The 14,031-nt window shown below is 55.4% G+C and overlaps 1 protein-coding gene across 15 annotated transcripts in view; it reads right to left on the bottom strand.

Moving 5' to 3' along the window:
• Positions 1 to 485: 485 nt before the first annotated feature.
• Positions 486 to 14,031, bottom strand: part of ZHX3 (zinc fingers and homeoboxes 3) — a 136,497-nt gene continuing 122,951 nt past the window's right edge. For 9 of the 15 annotated variants that reach the window (XM_086331816.1, XM_086331815.1, XM_086331811.1 and 6 more), the window contains 3 exons: positions 8,339 to 11,311; positions 6,312 to 6,484; positions 5,881 to 6,141 (listed from right to left, as the gene is read on the bottom strand). In XM_086331816.1, coding sequence (XP_086187942.1) covers positions 6,312 to 6,484; positions 8,339 to 11,162 — 2,997 coding nt within the window. In that variant the 5' untranslated portion in view covers positions 11,163 to 11,311 and the 3' untranslated portion in view covers positions 5,881 to 6,141. Of the gene's footprint in view, positions 6,142 to 6,311; positions 6,485 to 8,338; positions 11,312 to 14,031 lie in introns of all 15 variants that reach the window. The other 6 variants (XM_086331825.1, XM_086331822.1, XM_086331823.1 and 3 more) reach the window with 2 other exon arrangements.

The following is a 14,031-nucleotide window of genomic DNA, read 5'->3' as shown; positions in this document are numbered from 1 at the left end:
CCTGGGATCCCTCCTTACTATCTCTGCCCCTGGGGCTTTTTCAAGGGTCCCTTTTTCCTTTGGGCACAGGCCCTTAGGATCCCCCCCATGAGGGGGGGACTCATCACTGTGAACATTAGAAGCTGGGCTTTAATCCTATTCCTTCAAGGCCCCAGGGCCTTAGGCTTATTTGCCAAGCTCTCCTTAGCAAATGACAAGCTTCTCAGTATTTTCCTCCCAGGAAAAGTGTCCTCTCGCTGGATGCCTGACAGCTCTACGTCTGACTCAGTTTCCCTCTGTTTGGCATCAGTCCATGGTGCTGCAGTCCTTTATTTAGTGACCCAGCCGGCTGGACGTGGCGAGCTGGAACTTACCCGGAGCGCCCGAGGGAAACTGCCCCGCTCATCCCTCGGAGTTGCTGGTCTTGCCTGCAGAGTAAGTCTGGAGATGTCAGTGTTCTCAGCTTTTTTTCTGATTCCCCCACAAAACAGTCCGCAGGTGAGAAATGTATTTACATTTTTATTTAGGAGCAATCAAAAGATTTAAAGTACCATTTCGGCCCATTTCAAATTGTACAAGCAGTTTGGCCCTGTTCCCCTCCCTTATCCAAATCCACAGATACAAAATCTAGGAAATGTGCAATTTGCATCTTAGAAATAGCAGCATCCCCACAGGGGACCTTGTGAGGCCTGGAGACTCAGCCCAGAGGGCAGCCCCCTCCTCCTGGCCCGGCACAGCCGCCGTCCAAAGGCAAGTTCCAACTTTCTGTTAAAAACACCTTCCTGGGGTGAGGACTCTGCTTCCGCCAGGCCTGGTGACAGCCCGCATGCGCCTGCGCCTCCCTCGCCAGAGGAGGAGGGCCCCGGACAGACAAAACAGGGCAGTGGCCTCTTAGCACCAAGATGATGGCTGCTTCAGCGGCTCCGGGGCAGGAAGCGCACCTCCAGCCAGCTGCCCCTGCCTTCCCGGCCTTCCTCCTGCAGCCGCCCTTGCCTGCCCTCGTCGGGGAACAAAAGGTCTGTGCTGAAGACCAGCCCGTGAGTGGGCAGCAGAAAACCAGCTACCAGGGAGGCAGATGGACCCTGCCGCCTCTGGCAACCTCCAGCCTGGCACAGAGGCTGCGCTCAGTGCACTTTCAGTCAGCTGCGCGGACAGGGGTGAGGGCGTCTCTCTCCAACAACGATGGCACAACCCGGCCCCCTGGACACACTGAACGAAGCGGTGCTGGGGAGTGGGCGGGAACCCACTGCTCAGGGGCGACCCCCCTCCCCTCAGCATCACCCCACGGCCTGCGACCAGGCCACATCCACCCAGGGGGGCGCTGGCTCTCCAGGCCACAGGGGCAGCGAACCGGACGGGATAGCTGGCGGTGCAGGACCCAGGGCGAGTGACAGCGTCCCCGAACACGAATCGCAGGACGAGCAGGTGCCCTGAGAGGCTCCTGGCTGGGAAGGACCAGACCGTGGGCCTGCACCTTCCTGTCCTCCGTAACTCCTAGATGGTCCACCTCCCACTCCAGTCACACGGGGGCCTTCAGACCGTCCGCTCACCAAGGGGAGGGACAGACATCATAAATTAGCCTCAGCTGAGAGACGCTCCTCACCTCTCCCCCCAGGGAGCAGAGCGGACTCCTGGAGGAAGACGCGCTCTCCAGGTAAACGCCCAGACTCCCCGTAAGAGCCCGCCTGCTCTGAGAGGACAGCAGGAGACACAGGCAGAGGGGCTTGGCCGGGGCCGAGGACAGCAGGGATGGAGCGGCACTGATGCCCCGTGTCCTGCAAACCCAGGTAGGACTTCAGCACCTGGAGGAGCGGGAGCCGGCCCTACCCTCACCCGCAGAGCCGGCGGCGCCTGGCACCCACCCGCTCTGGTCTCCATCCTGCGCGGGCTCCCACTGTCGGGCTTGTCTGGTGCTGGCCAGAGCCTCTGTGCAGAGGAAACCAGGTTTGCACGCCGGTCACAGGTTCTTCGATTGAAGAACCAAAGAGCAGGCAGCCTGTCCTCTCCAGGCCAGCGCTCCGCCTGCTCCTCCTCCCACCCAGATGCCGGGTCAGCCCTGATGGGGAGCTGCGTCCGCCCTCACCTCCCTGCCCCCAAGTGTGACCAGAGCTGGGGACACAGATTCCAGCAGAAACGAATTGCACACGAGGCCCATGGGTTCACCTAGACCCAGAGCCGGGCAGCAAGCTCCATGCTACACAATCACCACTTCACCTTCCACTCTGCATCCGTTCTGTCTGTCGCGAGGTCGCCTGTAGCCACCCCAGCCCACGTCACCCAGCCCAGCTGTTATGAATGCAGCCAGGACACAGCACAGTGGGGGGGATGCCAGACTGAAACCCTGCTTGGGGAGGGGACTGTTGAGAGAGGGGGCCCCACTCGCCCCACGTTTTCCGGTGTTGGCGCTTCTGTGCACGCAGATGCCCTCTAGCCCCCAGGCCTGGGCAGGCAGGTGGGGAGGGTCTATGCTCCCGGGAAAGGAAGCAAAGGCAGTGGGTGCGGGGGCACAGGAGGGGGGACCAGTGGCTGAGAAGACACAGCCCACGACTCTCCTGACCAGGGCAGCTGCTGGCTTCGGCCTGCAAGGGCTGCCCGCATCCAGAGGCCTTTTCTCCAGCACACAGCTGAGCCTTGGACAGTTTAGTCGTCACACAAAAGGTGAGTCAGACCGGCACCCCACCCCAGGGAGAGTCTAAGAATAGAAAAGGGGGGAAGGAGCTTTAGGAGGAGTCCATATTCCAGGTTTTATGATTTTTTTCCTTGGCTGGCTCTTCTCTCCTGCAAAGTGCCTTTATCCACATGGGCTGCAGTCTTTGAATGGACAAAAGCTGCTCCAGCTGGAGGAATTTGGTCCGAGAAGAGGACAGGAAGACAAGAGGCAGCAGGGCCCAGGACAGGGCAGCAGAAGCAGGGAGCTCTCAGCAAAGATGTACACAGAACAGCTGATGCTGTGCCTCTGCGGAAGGCAGCCTGGCACCCAGGGAGGGGACACAGGACCTGTCAAGAGACCACAGACTGAGGCGGACAGAGCCCACAGCATCTGTGTCTCGACTTGGAGAACACGCGAGACTTCAGGTAGGAAGGCCTCCCAGGCCTGTGAGTGCCTACAGGTGCCACCTACCCTCGCCCACCTCCCACCTGTGCTCCCCACAGCAGGGTGGGCAGTCAGCCTTGAAAGGAGCTTGAGTCACACAGGGCCACCCTCCCCAGGTGCTGCGAGTCCCCCAGCCTGGCTTTCCACTTCAGGACCTAAGGGCTCCCGACAAAGAGAGCCCACTTTCCAAATCAAAAAGCTCCTCAACAGTCAAGAATTAAAATATGTAATCAAAGTATGAAAGTATACGTAGCACAAATCCAGGTTTCCTGTATCAGAATGGTGATCTGGTCTCACCTATTCAAACTGGATCTACAACCCCGTGTAAAAAATACAATAAACCAAACATGTACAAGACAGGCAACAAGAAACACTGACATGGTTCACCATCTCTGACGAGTCCAAGTGCAGACAGAGAAGAAGGGAGAGATTAGTCACCTTACAAAAATAGGCTTTTCTTCAGGAGAGACTAGCGCCAGCCTACTTCCCTCAACTTTGCAGCCCACAGACTGCCTCCTACCAGAGGCAACATTACAGTCTACCCTCTGCTGGGGTGCAAGCCCGCGGGGACCCGCCTGGCCATGGGGCCCTCCCACTGCACCCTGCTGCACCCCGGCTCTGGCTGCGTCTCTGCCCAGTTGGCAGTGTTCCTGCTTTTGCCTCCAGGGCCCCAGGTATCTTTAGACACCCATTTGATGACCCAGCCATCTCTGTCTCCTTCAAGCATGCGGCCCGAGCCCCCACCTAAGTCACTCAGATCCAAGAGCAGAGCAAAGAGAGTCTGGCCAGCTTGGGTGGTCTCACTGCTTGGGGGGTGGTGGGGGGCGGCGCACCCTGGCTGTCAGGCAGGGCCCCCGTCTGTGAGAAGACCTGCCCGCAGGCCGCACTGTGAGTTTCCCACCTTTTAAGGACCAGCTGGTGCTGAGGCGGGGTCACTGTGTCTTCCATGAACTTGTCCACCATGTAATTTATTTTCTCTGCTTTGCTGTTTGGGTTGTTAATGACATGTGAATACAAAAGAAAAGAAAATCCTCTCAGAAGAGACAGCCCTTGGCTGGGGCACACAGGACTCTGGGACACAGCCACTGGAGTTGGCTTCACGCGGCGGCCCCACCCACCCGCAGCATCCACGTGCCACCACGGTCTCGTGTACACGTGAGGCGTACACGTCACCAGTAAAGTGTCAACTGAGTATCTACTGCATATGGATATATATAAGTTAATCTGCACGTACATAAACACTACAGGAAAAGTTCCAGGCGTCTGTTCTCTGATAGAAGGCAACCCCACTCGCCATTCTTGGCAATTCTCCACAGAGGCTTTGGGGCTAAGTAGCTTCACACCCAACATGGAAAGGACACAAAAACAGGCTGCAGAGCACGCCGAGTCCTCACATGCCACCTGTTTATCAAAGGAGAGGTGGTCCCTCATGGGACGGGCAAGCGGGAAGAGACACTTGGGAGGAACAGTGGCTCTGGGGCTTTTGGTTTCCACAGAAAAGTCTCTCCTGGAGGCAGAAGGGGCGACCACCACCTCCATGCTGGGAGCCAAGCCCGTGCGGTGCCTGCCTGGTCTGGTTCTGGGGGCGGGTGGGGAGGAGGGCCGTGGCTACCCCACTCCCTAGTATTTCTCACTACAGCCCCTGCCCTCCCTCTGGGGTCTCCTGAAGCTGCCCACCAGCCTGGGCCCAGGAGGAGCACCCAGGCCTTGGTGCTCTGGGCAGCAGGGGGTTTCTGGGAGCTTCACTCTTTACCTGCTGCTTGCAGAGTGGCTGGTCTTGGGGATACAGTGATTTACCGCTGAGCACAGCTTTGTAGGCAAGTTTCTCAGTGTTACAAAGGCACCTCTTCCTGTGGCTTTTCTCAATTAAAAAAGCAGATATGACAGTTCAGCTAACATAAAGATCGTGTTTTCAAGTTCGGGGATATAAATACAGAACTTTAAAACCTCACAAGGACCTGTCCAGCAAAGTCCAGCACACCAGCCAGGCCCCAGGCGTGGGGCCAGGACTCGAACTTTATCGGGAACCCCACACGCAGGTCTCTGTGCTGAGGACCACCCTGGCTCTGATGGTTCCAAGAGGTCCCCGAGCCACTCAGTTCTTGCTCTGACAGGTTGAGCCTGGGTCTTCCTTCCCAAACCAGAGGCGGCTGTGGAGTGAGTGTCAACAAGAGGGCTGTGGAAGCCCCCCAGCGGCTGTGGCCTTCACTCCCATCGCCCATCCCTGTTTCTCTTGTCAATTTTCCTCTCTAAACATGTCTAGACTGAAAAAAAAAAGCGGCACACAGGTCAGGACATTGGGCTTGACAGGTGTCTCTTTAGTCGATCTGATCACTGAAGAGTTCTGTCCATGAGTCAGACTCTCTGAAAAAGCAGAGCTGCTGTAACAGCTTACGAGAGTGAGAGCATCAGACACTAACCACATACCGGCTCTGTTTTTTAAACCGCCGGGAACACGGGCTCCGCAGTGATCATCCCAGGAGGCGAGGCGAGGCGAGCCCACTGTGCAGTTTGCCGGTCACCGCTGAAAGGGCCCAGGTCTCTTCAAAGGCGCTGCCTTCCTCGAGGACCGCAAAGGAGGCCCGCGGTTGCAGGTGTGGTGACCCCAGCCTGACCGTGGAAGGTGTAGGCAGGCGCGGCCCAGCGATCTTCAGAGAACAGACACAGGGCGTTTCCAGAGATGATGTAAGAGACCATGGACTGCTAACCAGAGTTTCTATGTAATAAAAGTGTCTGCAATCTGACATTTTACTAAACGTGTATAGGCAAGTTTATATGTTAAAAACTTGATTCTGTGTCTATGAATATGAAATCTGAACTATTTATTCACTGGAAGGCAAAGGAGAGGTCCTACATTATGGGCAGGAGAACTGGCAGACGCGTCTCCCCGCTCGCGAGCGGTGGCAGGCTGGGGGGCGGCGGGCTTGGCCGCGTGGAGGCCTGTGCGGGCCGGGGGCTGGTGCGGCCTCGGCCTGTGGCAGCAGAGAGGGGCTGGGCCCTTCCAAGCGGCAGCGGCCTCCCAAGGCTGGCCGGTCCTTCATAGCCATCAGTTCCCATTCAGTCTGTTTCTGAGGAGGAAACACAGGCCCGTCACCTCCATGCGCGTCACCAGGATGGCCCACCCTCCCACGTCAGGGACTTCATCCAGAAGCTCGGCCTTCCCACCAGCCTCCCTGCCCTCCAGCCCAAAGGAAGGTGGGGCAGGCCGTGGGGGCAGAGGACGGGATGCTGGCCGCACCTAGCAGGGCCTGGAGCCTCCCCTCAGCAAACCTAGGCCTGAGGCCGGGCTGGGAGCCTGACTTCTGGGCAGTAAACCCTTGCCACACACCGCCTCCCCTTCCAGCTCCTCAGAACACACGGTGCTCGTTCGGCAGGTCTGCTTCCTGACGTGTGTCCCACTGATGCCTTCATCTGTTGTGGGGGAGGGGGTGGCTGTTGAGAGAGACCCTCATCCAGGATGCTTGCGGGGGGTGGGGGGGGCGGTGTTGAGGCTGGCTCAGAGGAACCAGCTCCAGAGGCCAGCCCTCCCTGTCCCCCTGGATACCTGTCTCGGCCAGAAGAGGACAATGCTATGAAGGCACGGCCAGCCTGGCCACCCCTGCTCTGTCCCACCCAGGACACCAGCTCTTCACTCACAGTTGGAGTTACCCACTGAGGGGAACCAGGGATGGTGATTCAAACCCATTTATCCCAAATCCAGGTTAGCATTTTTAATTGTGGTCAAATACACATACCATAAAATCTACTGTTTTAACCATTTTTAAGTGTACAGTTAGGTGGCACTGAGCACATTTCATAATTGTTGCGCAACAACTACCATGCTATTTCCAGCTATAAGAATATCATTCAGGGGAACTGCAATTAAAAAAAAAATAAATTAGTGGGTTCTCATCCCAGCAGTCTGCCATTTTGTTGGCAGAGCCAAAGCCAGGTGTGGGCAGGCCTGATGCTGGAGAAGGTGCCTGAGACAACCAGGCCTGTGGGCCCACACCTGTTCCCTGGTGCCCATGACACCCCCCGTGGGGACCCCATTGACTCATGGGGGCCTGCAGAAAACAAGGTCACATCCAGAAAAACCCAGGCCTGGAACCAACTTCTGAAAGCCCACAAATTACAGAAACTGAGAATTCAGATACTTCCTTGGTTTCCACAGCCTCCCATAAAGGGATGTGAGAGCTGGACCATAAAGAAGGCTGAGCACTGAAGAACTGATGCTTTTCAATTGTGCTGGAGAAGACTCTTGAGAGTCCCTTGGACAGCAAGGAGATCAAACCAGTCAATCCCAAAGGAAGTCAACCCTGAATATTCACTGGAAGGGCTAAAGCTCCAATACTTTGGCCACCTGATGCAAAAAGCCAACTCTGGAAAAGACTGAAGGCAGGAGGAGAAGGGGACCACAAAGCATGAGATGGCTGGATGGCATCACTGACTCAGTGGACACAAGTTTGAGCAAACTCTGGGAGATGGTGAAGGACAGGGAAGCCTGGGGTGCTACAGTCCATGGGGTCACAAAGAGTTGGACACGACTGAAAGACTCAATACCACCTTGCTCCTGGCCAGCCTGTGACAAGGCCACCCATGCGGAGGGTGGGGAGAGGGGGGAGAAGAGGGAGAGGCCAGGAACTCAGGTCAACACCTGAGAAAACCAATACCAGATAACGTGTCTGAGGCGTCAAACTGTCTTCAATAAATAACCTTCTAAAGCTTTCTTTCAAGTACTAGTGTCCTGATCCAGAGAAGCTGAGAAACAAATTCAAGCTTTGAATTCTGTATATCTAAGACGGAAGAGGAGTCTCCATGTCCTCTACATCAGGAAGAAATACAGAAATGCAAGGTACAGGATTTTCACCCTTTTTGGCTCCCTCTGCTTTTGTTCCCCAATTTGGGTTGGATTTCCTCATCAGGAATAGACAGGCCTATTCTGTCTCCTGCCTGGTGGCTTGTCTGGCTCAGGTGGTGTTCTGACTTACTCTCCTTTGGCTAAGAAATGATTAGAGAAGTGTGGATTCACTGGTGGATTAACTGTGCTCCTTCCTTTCCCTGCGCACGTTTAACAAACACAAAATGAAACAGACCCAACAATCAGCCTTTCATCACATGCTTGAATGGGTTCTGCTGCCTGGTGCCCCCGGAAGCAGCCAAACAAGGTGGTCCTGCTGCCAGATGGCCTGAGACATAGCAGCTACCCCGGCCCTAGACTCAGCTCCCCGCCACCCAGTGCCCCGGCACCCTCAGAGGACGGCACAGTCCTGGGGGGCTCCTTACCCAGCTGAGGTCCAGCCTGGGGACTCTGCGTGTCAAAGGGCTCTGCGCTGGCCTCAGGGGCGCTGGGCTCCCACGACTCGCTGTTTTCAGACACCTCCACATAGGCGTCACCCAGCCCTTTGTGAAGGGCTGCAGGGTCGCCGGCGCAGGGGCCCTGGCCCTCGCTGCCCGTGTCGGCCACAGCCCGGGTCTCCTCGCCCAACTTCTCAGCAAACCACTGCTTGACCTGCTGGGCGCTCATCTGGGTCTTGTCGCAGAGGCTCTGCAGGTCCTGCTCGTACAGCATCTTGTGAGTCACGTAATAGTCCTGCAGCAGCTCCCGGTTGCTGGGCGCGATGACTAGCAGCCCGGGGGGGAAGTTGCCCCTCTTGTAGTCTTCGTACCACTTGAGCTGGCCGTTCTTCAGGGCGTACCGGCTGTCCCCAAACCAGCGCACCACCTCGGGCCGCGGCAGGCCTGTCTGGGCCACGATGGAGCCGTAGTCCTGGGTGCTGGGCCACTGTGTCTGCACGAAGAGCTGCCGCAGCAGGTGCCGCTGCTGAGCCGTCTTCTTGCAGCCCGCCTTGCCCGGTGGCTGCTCCGCCAGCTTGCCAGGCGCCTCGTCCTCAGGCTCGCAGATGCCCAGCCCCACGAGCTCGCCCTTGCCATTGGCCTCTGTCACCCGCAGGTTCTTGAGGTTGATTTTGATGGGGCTGACTTTGCGTTCAGCCAGCGTGTGGCCACCGGGCACTTCTGGGGAGCCGTTTTCCCCGGCTAAGCCCTCCTCCCCCTCGGTCTCCGCGGCCTCCTCCTCCCCTGGAGAAGCCCCCTCCTCGGCCTTCTTGGCCTCCTCGGCACTCACTTTTTTCCGTCTCTCTGAAAACCAGCCATCAATCTCCCTGCGGGTCATTTTGGTCTCGGTCCTCAGGCGGTCCAGTTCCTCATCCAGGGGAAGCGGGTTTTGTGCAAAACTGCTCTCCAGGGCTCTGAGCTGCTCAGGGGCCCGCTCCTTGTATTTGGTTGGTGTGAAGTCGGGGGTCTGGTGCCAGGACTGTCGCTTGGCAGAAGGGGGGGTGGCCAGGGTGGCCGCTGTGGGGAGGCAGGTCACCTCGGGGGCCTTGCACGGCGGGGAGAAGGGCGCCTCGGGCACAGGGTCGACGAGCAGGCTGCCGTGCTCCCCGGACAGCGCAGCCCTGGCGCCCTTGAGGTTCCGGCAGTGGTACCTGCGGTCGCTGAACCACTTGCGCACCTCCCGGGCGCTGAGGCCCGTCACTTTGGTCAGGTGCTCCACTTCACTCTGCCCTGGGAACTGGTTCCGGCAGAAGCTCCCTTTCAGAGCTGACAGCTGTTCGTGAGACTTCTTGTTTTTGTAGATGCTGGCATCAAGGAAGGCTTGGGAGGTGATGCTGGGGCAGGCTGTGAGAAGGGACTGGGCGGCGTTCACCACCTTCACGGCTGACGTCGTATTTGAACACACGGTGTTAATGGGCGCCACAGCGGGCGGCTTGGGGACAGAGGTGACTGCCAGGGGGAGAGCGGAGCTGGGGGCCTGCAGCCCGTTGGCCATCAGAGGCTGAGTGACCAGAAGTCCCCCCGCCGTGCCCTCCGGCTGCCCCACCACGTGCCCGGGCAGAGCGGCCTGGATGAGGTGCTGGACGTTGCCGCTGCTGGCAACCAGGGGGGTGTTGAGGACCGTGATGGTGGGCTGGGGCACCGACTGGATGACGGTGTTGAACATCTTTTTCCGGGCATCCTCAATCTCCTCCGGGGACCAGCTGATGCCCTGCTTCAGCCTCTGGGCGGTGAACCAGATCTTGAGCTGTTCCTCCGGGTACTTGGTGACCACAGTCAAATAGCAGAGCTCGGCTTTGGTCGGGTAGGGGAACTTGTGGAAGGAGTTCTTCAGAAAGCTGTTGGAGTCCATGGCCGCGTTGTACGTGGGAATGCTGCTCAGCGGGATCATCACTTTGGGGAGGGACCTGGCGGTGGGGAGGGGCTGCTGGGCCTGCGGGGGTGGCTGCTGCAGGGAGAGGAGCTGGGCGATGCCCGCGGGCAGCACCGGCACCGTCCCCAGCAGGGGGCCATTGGCCGAGTGGGGGGGCTTTGCAGGGTTGGTTGAGGCCTGGCTGGAGGGGGCCGCCCCATTGACAGAGGCATGGTCCCCCTCTTTCACTTCCGTGTCCCCAGCTGGAGGGTTTGGTAAGGCCTCCCCAGTGGGCTGGTTGGGCACATTCTCCTTGAGCGTGTGAATCTTTTTGGCTTCAGCTTTGCCTTTCATTATCTTCATGATTGGAGTCTTGGTGATGATGATTTCCGCCTGTCCATCCATCCCCTCCACGTTTGGCTCCCCTGACAGGTCAGGAGGGCTGGCACCCTCGGGGACACTCTGTTCCACAACCACGTGATTGTCTGGCTTGGCCACATTCCACACAAAGTTGGCTTCCCCTGAGTGACACTTGGCATTGTGCAGAGAAAGCCCCTCGGGAGTTTTTGCCAGAAAGCTGCATTCAGTGCATACAAAGCTTGGGTCTTTGTTAAAGTCTGTGTGCTCTGAGCTCAGATGTCCCACAAACTGGGTTATGTCCTGGGATCTGAAGTCACAGTATTTACAGGCATATGCGTAGCCATCCAAGGTGCCCCGGTGCCCATTAGCCAGCGAGGGGACATCGGGACCACTGGCGCCCTGGGTGGCCTCGGTGCTGGTGGCAGGTGCTTCTGGGGGCGGCTCCTGGGGGGGCCCCTCGGGCCCGGGCTCTGCGGGCGGGGCCTCAGCGCTGGAGCCGGGCAGCACCACGGTCTTCACGGGGATCATGCACGGGGTGGTGGACTTCCTCTTGCTGGCCATGACGACCGTCGTGCTGGGTGATCAGCGGGCGACAGCTCCTCCCGCTGGGGGTCTCACAGCACGGCTTCCAGCTGCTCCGTGAGGCCCAAAGGAGCAGCTTCCGAGGGCTTCTTCAGTTGTTGGCAGAAAGCAGGTTTTCCCTGTTAAACCTGGGGAGGAGAGAGAGAGAGGTGAGGCTCTCCCGAGCTGTGTGTGTCCCCGATTCCCAGACACACTCTGCTGCTTGCCTCCGATCACCCGGGCCTTCTCCCAAGGAAGGCAGCAGCACCTTGGATGGAACATTCCAGTCGGGAGCCCCTCAAGCACAGAACAGTGCCCCAGAGAGTGAGTGGTTCATCCCGACACCAAGGGACGGACTTCAGCCACGTGTTTCTGTTTTGTTTCCCTCTGCTTGCTTGCATAAAATAACTCGGATTCAAAAATGACAACAATAAAAATAATCCTCCTCTGGACCTTCAAATGAATTCTGGCCATGTCAGAGCGAGAACAAAAGACCCTAGTGTAATTCTTGTTTAAATGTTTGGGCCAGTGAGGGCTTTCTTTTCATAGCCTTCCCACACGGGAGCGCAGGCCGCCACCCCTGCCTCTCCGGCGCCAAGGCCAGAGGCCGCGTCGTGGCAGTGTGTCCCGGGGAGAGGGCACTGCTGCCCAGGGCCGAGCTCTGGGGACTCCCTGTCCTGCCCTGTCACCCCCAGCTCCAGGCTGCTGGAGAGGGACCCCTTAGTTACTGCCTGTACCCCGGACTCCTGGTGCTCAGGTAAAGCCCAAGGTCGGAGGGTCAGAGGGTGCACAGACGCAGTTTGTGGCCCCATGACTGCACCTCTCTCCCTGGGGCAGCAGCCCCTTGAGTGGCTTCACCCTGGGTGTGCGTGCGACCGTGACCTTGTGTTGGGCTTGCTTTTTATTTCTTCTGGTGCCTTTATTGTTTCTTTAAAAAAAAAAACCCAACCCTGAAAGCTTTGATCCATTTGAAATTTATTTCAAAAGCTGAGATGATTTATTTACATGTAAAGTACTCCTAATTCTTTCATGAGATGCCAGGAGAAAACTTTCTGTGATGTCTATTATTGATATTAATATACAACCGCAATCATCATTACCTTTCTTTTAGCAAATTGCAATGCTGATAATGACTAAAATAACAGTTATTCTAATACCAGAATCGTATTATCATCAGTGTTTAGATTTGATATAAAAGTGTAAAAAAAAAGGTAAAATACCTCCATGTAAGTTCTTAATAAATAAACACAGCAAGCTATTTTTTCTCCCTTTAAGACCTGGTGATCATGACGATAAAAAATAGTTGCTAGTAAAAAACAGTTGGCGTGAGATAAGGATAAACATATGCCCAGTGCACCCACCTGTCACCATTTCCTCCACTGAAATGTTATGCATTTTTTAAACTTAATTTTTAATAGTAAAAATAAAATAGCAATATTAAGTAAAATTTAAGAAAACCACCTATAGTTTTCCATATACTGCAAATATTTTGTACCCATTTTTAATCATTAATGGGCACACACGTTTTTTTTTCCATTAAACATTTCATCATAAACAGTGTCATTAAATAAGCTTCATAATTACAATATTCAATAGTGCCTAATAATGTACCCCTACAGAGTTCAGCCTCCTCTGCTACACACAGGCCTCAGTGTCCCCCTCTCATGGGTGACAATGAAATGACCTCTGGATATATAGGATGTATTTCTTCTATCAAATTATTTCCTGAGGCTGAGCACACAGAAATGGGTAATTTACCAGATCAATGGGTAATTTACCAGTATCAATATTTCTAAGCTCCTCTATATAGTACCAGCAAACATTTTAAATTAAGTGCTTTACCACCTGATTAAATTCCAAATCAGGAAAACTAAGGATAATACAGTTATGTTTTCAGCAGGCAAATCAGATTTTCAGATAAGTCACTGAAGACATCAAAAAGAATATACGAATGAGCAAGTGACGTAAGAAAAAACTGACTTCACCAAAATTAAAATAACTTTCTGTGCCTTAAAGGCTGCCATCAACAAAGTGAAAAAGACAAGCCATGGAACAGGAGAAAATATTTGCAAATCATATCAGATAAAAGGGCTTATAACTGAATAATAAAAAGACAAAAATCCAATTAAGAAATAGGTAAAGAAGTTTCTTTGGAAGGAATGATGCTAAAGCTGAAACTCCAGTACTTTGGCCACCTCATGCAAAGAGTTGACTCATTGGAAAAGATTCTGATACTGGGAGGGATTGGGGGCAAGAGGAGAAGGGGACGACAGAGGATGAGATGGCTGGATGGCATCACCGACTCGATGGACATGAGTTTGAGTGAACTCCGGGAGATGGTGATGGACGGGGAGGCCTGGTGTGCTGTGATTCATGGGGTTGCAGAGAGTCAGACACGACTGAGCAACTGAACTGAACTGAAAGAATTTGAATAGACATTTCTCCAAAGCAGGCCTATAAATGACGAATAAGCATATTTAAAAAGTACTTGGGCTTCCCTGGTGGCTCAGTGGTAAAGAATCCACCTGCTGATGCAGGAGACACGGTTTTGATCCCTGCTCTGGGAAGACCCCACATGCTGAGGGGCAGCGAAGCCCACGCACCACAACTACTGATCCCATGCTCTACAGCCCGGAAGCCGGAACCGCGGCGCCCACGTGTGGCACCTACTGAAGCCCACACCCTGGAGCCCGTGCTCTGCAACAAGAGAAGCCACCTCAGTGAGAAGCCCATGCACCACAACTGGAGAGCAATCCCCCACTTGCTGCAACTAGAGAAAGCCCCTGGAGCAACGAAAACCCAACACAGCCAAAAATGAATACATTTTTTTAAAAAAGTGCTCAACACCATTAGTCATTAGGGAAATACA

The sequence above is a fragment of the Bos grunniens genome, chromosome 13, assembly GCF_055505025.1.
Source record: "Bos grunniens cultivar Pamir isolate PY7600 chromosome 13, Bosgru_T2T1.0, whole genome shotgun sequence".
NCBI lineage: Eukaryota > Metazoa > Chordata > Mammalia > Artiodactyla > Bovidae > Bos > Bos grunniens.
The sequence above is the reverse complement of the archived record's forward strand: the minus strand, read 5'-3'. Positions and strand labels throughout refer to the sequence as shown.